The 8,404-nt window shown below is 36.8% G+C and overlaps 1 protein-coding gene across 1 annotated transcript in view; it reads right to left on the reverse strand.

The window, feature by feature from the left end:
- LOC140331500 (mitogen-activated protein kinase kinase kinase 3-like) overlaps positions 1–8,404 on the reverse strand; it is an 84,494-nt gene that overhangs the window by 15,594 nt on the left and 60,496 nt on the right. Inside the window, exons 5-9 of the mRNA XM_072412560.1 lie at positions 5,651–5,750; positions 2,847–2,960; positions 2,420–2,534; positions 1,160–1,278; positions 447–520 (exon numbers count right to left, since the gene is read on the reverse strand). Of these exons, the coding sequence (XP_072268661.1) occupies positions 447–520; positions 1,160–1,278; positions 2,420–2,534; positions 2,847–2,960; positions 5,651–5,750 (522 nt within the window). The remainder of the gene's footprint in view (positions 1–446; positions 521–1,159; positions 1,279–2,419; positions 2,535–2,846; positions 2,961–5,650; positions 5,751–8,404) is intronic.

Consider the following 8,404-nt stretch of genomic DNA (forward strand, 5'->3'; position numbering starts at 1 on the left):
ATATCATAATTAGAATGAAATGAATGATATCTTTTAATGGGAGCCATTGATATGAAACAAATGTCTTTACTGGAAGTATACTATTACACTAAAGAACCTATAGTGTGCTGCAGGTGATGGGGGTAGCAGATCAGAGTTGCATTTAGAGCACCTGAAGTTAAGGGAAACTTGTAAATCAAAGATAACCATTGTTTGTTATTTTTATTAAGAAAAACACTATACCAAATATATTTTTGTTACTATTATTTTTCACTTTCTGTGTTTGGGACATATTTTACATTACATATATTACATCTTATGAACTGCAACTAATAGTAAAATTCAGTGCATCTCACAGACGTTTAAGGAAGAAAGCAGCATATGCAGAGTCAAAATATTACATGAGCAGCAAATACAGCCTAACAAAACTTAAAGGATCAAAGTCATAAATCAGTTAAAGTTCATACCTGTCCAGTGATTGGTCCAGTGAATGACAGCTACTGGAGAGAGAACCATTTGGGCTAATGAAAGGATCCACTCCCTGTGGAATGTAATACAAAATATTTACACCTTAACTCCAGTCTTGCATTTCTCATGAATAGATTACTCTGTGTCTGAATACTACACACAGTCAGTTTCTCACAGTGTGCATTAGAATCTGCGGGAAGTCAGACTTTTTACTTTTTTTTCTTTTCCTAATTCATTCATTGGAAATGATTCAGCATCCATGGCAGTTTTTACTTCTCCAGACTGAAATCCAGCCTTCATTGATTTTTTTAATACAAATACCTAGGCACCCTGTCTGTCTCCCACACCAGCCATGATCTGTCTGCATTGCATAAGGAGGCACATGGACACAATGATAATTTCACCAGTTGTAGAAAGGGGAAGGAACAAAGGAATCTAAATATATTCAGAATAAACTTCTGCTAAACCAAAATTGTTCATCCTTAAAACAGCATCCTTAAGAAAAGAAATTGACCCAAGAGTCAGATAAGAAAAACTATAACTTTACAAGAAAACATTTTAAAGTTACAAATTGATCACACTTACATTTTGGAAAATCTAGTGCTGAGCCAAATGAGGTATACACCCCATGTTCAGAAAAACTATTTTATGTAAATGTATCCTTTTCAGCTATCCTAACAATTCTGTTACTGAATTACAAAGGTGCTGATACCTCAGGAATAAATTCCCCTTCACTATTGATACTGGTAATGGATTTCTGACGGGCAATTTGCTGCTGTTCATCAGGAACACTTCCAGGAGGAGGAGAACTCCGGCCAGTGTGTAGAGATCCTGTGCAGGCAGAAAATAAAGAAAAGAACATTTAAATTATCCTGTGACTTCAAACACTATGGTTACAAAATTAGAAAATTTCCCTAAACCTTTAAATATTTTGACTCTCTGTGTAATAAAGTTTATTATGCGAGGACTGCAGTGACAGGAGGAGAAAAGGGGAATGCATCCAAGTTTTTTTAAAACTCATTTTTACAGTTATAAGAATTGCTACTGTCATAGGTGATGGCATTAATTTAGTTTTTACTTTAAAAAAGTCAAACTACATTAAATGTTTTGGGGAGAACATGCTGTTACAAACCATATGAGTAAATTCAGGGATATACCTGCTGCAGAAATACATAAAATGACTACTTCTGATGTAAATTTTTGTGTTCTATCCAGCCCTGGCAAAACCATTTTGTGTCCATCACTCAGAAGGATTTCCATTCTTTTTCCATGTAGATCCTTAAACTTGCATTTGGCAGGCACTGCTGCCAGGATATCACAATAATGTTTTCTGAACCTGTTCACAGTTCGTGCTGAACAAACAGTGAATGTCAGCACATTTTTGTACAGATTTCACCTATTCCTTCCTTCTCTATCATGGGAACATTTACAAAGACATGACATTGCACATAGGATGGCATCTGGTCACTATGTGAGTGTTCTCAGTCCACCAAACAGGATCTGAAAGATAAAAGTAAACTAAATTTCTTGGCTGCAGTCATGTGGGTGCATTTTGCCATACCCCAGTCCACCTGCTATGAATTTACCTACATTTCTTTATATGAAGGATAAGGAAAGAAATGATATTGGGAAAAGGTTTGTGATGCTAGTAGACTATTCTGCATATTGGACATTTGGAAAAAATTGTGAACCCCTTGCACAAAGGTAGAGTGATGTGTCTTTTACAAGGACCACAAATGTTTTAAATTTGTTTTGGCATCTATTTACCTTGATGCTAAGCACTATATTACACACGTCAGCACAGACCACCATGTTAACTGTAAAGATGCACTATGAACTAACCTTTGTATTTCAGTCTTTTTATATCTTATAGACTAATACTGTTTAAATAAATGTAGGGGTGTACTACTGGTCTGTAGAGATGAATCTCTTCTGCCAGTTTTCATCAGGACTAACCTACTCAAGTACTCACCTGTAGAACACTTTCTGCTCTTTCCAGCATCTTTATACAGTGATCCCAAAATATCCCCCATTGACTTTGATATCCTCATGTCATGGTGTTGTTTTGTCCCCACTGGTTGTAGGTGCTGCGAGGTGAAAAAACAAAACAAATATTACCAGTACCTGAATAATTTACATTTTCCAAAAAATTTTGAAATAAGCTTGTCCTCTGTTGGTAGACAGACTGTTCTTATTCCCTTGAATATAAAGGTGTGCTAGAAAGAAGATTAGTTATATTGTAATATGTTCATAGAAGAAACATTATACTATGGACAAAAACATATAATAATATATAATAATGTACTTCTGCTTCAACATGCAATAGGTTAGCAAGAGTCAGATGAATATATTGGTAAAATACATAATTAATAATTGTTCCTAATGGAGAATGTACTCACTATATTTTTACTAGGTGCTTTAACTACTATCTTCAAGCTCCTGTGAGATGGATTCATGTCCATGTGTTCTATGGCTTTGTCCAGGTCTTCTTGGTACTTGAGTGGTACAAGCAGCTGTTGAAAGAAGAGATGATTTTAGGTAAATTCAGACCATGCATTCTATGAGTGTAGCACAAGAGGGCGCTTCGAGTACAAACATCAAAATTCTATCAACAAATCTAGAAAGAAAGAAAACTTTTTTTTTGGTTCCTTACAGTACTTTACAGTTTGGGTATTATTACAAAGATGGTACACGCTGGGCACCACTGAATGGAAAAAACCTGCTGAGGTCAAATCCACTTTCCTGCAGTTTTGCCAGATGTACCACAAACTGTAACTAAAGCTATGATTTGCAAACTTATGTTTGCTGAACTAAAACAGATATTTTATTATTTCGTGACTTGGAATACTAATAAAAGATTTATGATGGAATATTGCTGGAACATACTACACCAATAAAATAAACCAAATACATATACTGTGGGTATCCTAAATATTCCAAAAATCTTTTTAGGATGTCATTAAGGAAAGAATAAGAACAGATAAGTCTAAAAACTTCCAATAGTGGTAGGGGGATTGACTTTGGATGCCCTGGCTAAAACTGAAGGACAGTTGGTTTTATTCAAAGGTTTTAGGATTATAAAGGATTATTCTAAATAGTTTGATTTTTTTGTCACATGGGTAAAAAAACAGAAGAATCTGTACGTGAGACCAAACTTTGTTGCTTCCCCCATGCGTGAGTGATGAGTCTACTTTAAGGCAGACCTGGCTTGTAATCTGATTTCTCTGTGCTGTTCCGAACAAACGGAGCCAATTAAAACAAAAAAAGTAAGTGGGAAAGCGGAACAGGCCATTGTCTCATGTTATGAAAGGGCTTCTAAATAATTCAAACATCAGGACTGCACACAGAAAGTGTTCAGGCTGGGAGGAATAGTGTAGTATGCATTGTAAAGTGATTTTATATCATTTAATTAGTATCATACCTTTTCAAATGTCTTTAATCACAATGGAGCTATATCTAAGCCAACATTTTTAGGGCTTTGTACATACAAGATTTAGTGGATAAAACATGCATGCTTTTACAGAGCATTGGAAAAGATTTTAGCAAGCTTTATGCAGCCACCTAGAAGCCTTTAAGACCCCCAGGGCTGACCTGTGACCTGCAACACTTTGGTACCTACTGTATGACCCCCAGGCTCCATCAGCCAGCAATTATCTTGCCTAGTTGCACACAGTGATTATCAATTGTACTATTTTCTGTTTATGGTAACTTTATGTTTCATTACATGCACTGAACATTACATGCAGCCCTTTGGTAATGTCAGCCACAATGGAGGGCCCCTATATCAAGTAAGTTGACTACCATTGCTTTAAAGCAAATTTCGGTGTCAGTATGGGTATTTTAAACATAGATCTTAGTGGAGTGTTGGCTGGTATTTGAAAAAAGAAGCTAGCACTATTTAGCACCCTTCAACAAGTTTCAAGTAGTGCTGAAGCTTACCAAAGCCCGATGAAGCCTGCTAGCAGCTGAAAATATCAGCAGGATGTTGAGACTTCAAGTTTATGCTTGTACATCTTATATTGTAAGCAACATACAAGTATGATGGTAAGCCATTATTATGATTATTAACTTGTATTTATATAGCAACAACATATGACGCAGCTCTGTACAAAGTCCATAGTCATATCACTAACTGTCCCTCAAAGGGGCTCACAATCTAACTTCCCACCATAGTCATACGTCATTACTGCGTACACTAAAGATCATTCGATAATTTTTAACAAAAAAAGTGCACAACGAACTAGGAATCTTGCTGAAAACGAACGACCGTCTCAGGGGATCTGATTGGGCGACAATCGTTCATAATCTATAGTGTGTATGGTTGTTTAGTGAACGTGGATTGTTCTGTGATACACTTCCTGCATCGTTTGAATGATCGTGCAAACGAACGTTCCTAGTGTGTACATTATTGGTGGATTATATTTGAATGATCATATCGTTACAGCATGTACAGAATTGTGCACAATACAATTGTTCAAAATAATCGGGAATAATCGTCGATCGTTCGTTTAAAAAAGATAACTATTGCAAGTGTGTACCTAGCCTTAGACCTGAAAAAGGCAAAATGCAGCCAATTTACCCTAACAATGGGGCACAACATTTCTACAGATTATTTTTCTGAATCAATTATTCTGCTGACAATCTATCCTTATAATAACTTTAAATTATTTTCCACTAATACAGGGAAGTTGGTATAGAGGATCTAAATTATTTTAACCCATACAGATTTTTGCTTAAAATCGAAGCTCAGCAATTTTTTTGGATGTGTTTGCATTGTTGAAGTCCCCCCTCACTTCCCATCTGGGCGGCAGTGTGACCCAAGCACAGGAAATGGTGGGATCTTTCCAATGTGAAACAAAAACACTTTCTTTAATAAATAGGGATAAGGTTAGAACCTTTGTAGAGTCTTTATTGCTGTTTGTAGCTTCCTGCCCTCTCATTCCTTGTCACAGGGACAGGAAGTGATAACAAAGGTTCTAATGGGTTAACACAGCATCAAAACCTGACTTAAGTCTTTTTCACATTTTCTAAAACTAAAATAGAATTGGGCTTCAATTCACAGGAGTCACTATTTGATGTCACGCAGCTTCACGGTAATGATCACTTTCCTCACGGATTCTGCAACACTGACACAGAACAGGACATGCAAACACAAGAAACTGATCTGACATGTGAGTCTCCAGTGGAACAAAGTACACATTACCTCATTGTTTGCATAGTGCAAGTCCATTGTTTGCCCAAAGGCATCTGTAACTTTCTGCAGAACATCCTTAAGTTTTACTGGCCTCCGGAATTCTATAATCCTACAGAACACAAATATAAGACACATGAGCAATAAAAATATTAATGATAATACAGTGAATATTGTATCAGCTATAAGGTCAGGTCATACATGAGCACGTGCCCTGCCGGAAACATACAAGATAATAACAATCAGGTTAGACATAAGTTTATTGGATCAGTAGAAAAATCATCTAATCAGCTAAATGTCCAATATAAACATTAAAGTGTTGAAATCCCTAAAAACCAAGCTGTGTGTGTTCGATAATAGGAGCCACTAGAATCGATGTATTATTTTTTCATTGTGTATCTTTACAACACAAAATTGTGTTTGATTTGTTAAAGCATTTCCATAAATAGTATAGAGCAGGGGTCGGAAAACATTTTGGACTACTAGGCCATTTCAGGAGATCAAGAAGGGACACTAGGCCAGAAGAAACAAGGTGTCCAAGGAAAGGTTTTTTCCAACTGTGACTGCAAGTGAGCAGTCTAAGTCTTCTGCTTATCCCCGGTGTAGTCTCTGTACGTGTGCGCGTGCTTGGCATCAAAATGCCCCTTGAGATTCTACCGCTTAAAAGGTCTGTTGGTGTCATTGCACACTAAACACAGGGCTTTGCTGCCATGTTGGACTAAGAATAATTCATCAGTCTATTCGGGTTGAAGTCACAAAGTTCGAGGTCAACCTTCCGCAGACTGGTAGCTGCGCGTTGATTCTGCTCTTTAGACATAGTAATTGGGGTTACTGTGCGGGAACTTGATGATATTGATGATATCGCAGTAACTCGCAATAACGCAACAATTCAATTAGGCCAGATCCAACAATAAATAACAAGGGGGGCGTTAGGCTGGACTGTAATACTGGCTAGGCCGTATCTGGCCTAAAGGCTGGAATTTGCCTACCTCTGGTATATAGTTTTAGTGCAAAGTAATTCATTGGAATGCAGACTTCCCACTTTACTAGTAGTACATCTTTTAGTTGCATTTCCCTTATTGCACTTTATGTTAGGCTAGTTTCAAAAACATAGACATGATCATGGTCAAAGTTATAGTAAAAGAGGAACATTCACCATCCACAACCTGAAACAAATCATATACCTAAATAGTCTACGTTATATAGCTCTACTCTGGTGTTAAAAGTAAAGAGAAAATATAAGAGAATAATTAATTTGCCAAAACATTCAAAAAGTTGCAAAAAGCTTTTGAATCTTGAATCTGAGATTTAACACTAAGCATTAGTGTTAAACACAAAATTAGTGTTTAAAGGGTGCTGTTGACTGACCTTTGGATTCATAATCACTTACTATATAAATGTTGTAAGATGTAGAGTTATGGAATTGATCCAGTAATTCCCAAATTTTGTCTCTTTAGAGTCATCAGATTTACAATGCCTGATGTTCGTATGTGGCAAAACTATGCAGGGTGCCTTTGGCTGTTTTTATTAAAAATCAGTATTTTACATTTTAAAGCAGGAAATTGAAGTGTCAGTAACATTAAAATGCATGTATTTTTGTTTTGTTTGAGCGTGGATCGAATGTGTAAAGGTTACATCCCCCCTTGGGTTATTACTGCTGTATGCATGCCTCTGCTTAGGAGGTTGCACCTTACTATTGGTTCCATTGACTGGCCTCAATTGGCTTTACGGAATGACCACTACAGTCCACTATTTCCTACACCACTCTTCATACAATCAGTGATCATTCAATAACCAGAAAAGATGAGTATTGTCAGGTATATTTTTTTAAATTTCAAAGTATTCCCATAATCACAATTTAAGCAATCCTCATTAGGAGAATCTAAAAATCAAAAAACTACTATCCAGCAGTCAACAGGCACTTTCATTTGGGCTGAATACATATTCCTTACTAACTGTAATAAAAAAGGCTCAATACAGTAGTTTAATATGTAATTAAATTGTTTTGGTGAAGTTAGATCATTGTGATTTTTCTCTTTACTATATATGAGAAACACTACTCCATACTACAAAAAAGCCAACCCCACACCAGATATTCCGTTTTGAAATGCAAGATCTGTACAAAGGATTACTCTGAGTAATCTCTTTGAAGACGTGGTGGTGGCTGGTCTGTCTTTGGCACTGGCTTCCCCTGCTTTTGGCAATTCTTTAGGTGACTCATATCTGTCTATTCTCTCACCCTGATCATTTGTTACTAATTTCACAAATCATTAGAAATATTATTTTGTCTGGAGCAGCAGATTGAGACATATTACTGTCTAATGGCTGTGGCATGTGAAACCTTTATTATTGACAGTGATGTTCGGTAAAAAAAATAAACCAGGGGGTAGAGTTTGGCAGGTTGGCAAAACTTTCTACTGCAACACAGAATGCTTTGGTTTTTCTATGTTTTTCTTTATAACCACAAGCACTGCACATTTTCTTAATCATTGTATTGGGGTTGGGAATAATTCTTTCATAAAAGGGCTGAATGATCTGTGGAGGGCATGGGCTGAACTCAGCATGGGCAGTAACACTGTGGTTTTGTGACCACATTTCTTGTTCCATTATGGCAGTACAGTACTGAATGCCTCAGTCTCTGTGGACAAGATCCTGATATGGCAGGATGATACCGCCTCAGTCTCTGTGGACAAGATCCTGATATGCCAGTATGATACCGCCTCAGTCTCTGTAGACAAGTTCCTGATGTGGCAGTATGATACTGGT

The sequence above is a fragment of the Pyxicephalus adspersus genome, chromosome 5 (genome assembly GCF_032062135.1).
Source record: "Pyxicephalus adspersus chromosome 5, UCB_Pads_2.0, whole genome shotgun sequence".
NCBI classification, from domain to species: domain Eukaryota; kingdom Metazoa; phylum Chordata; class Amphibia; order Anura; family Pyxicephalidae; genus Pyxicephalus; species Pyxicephalus adspersus.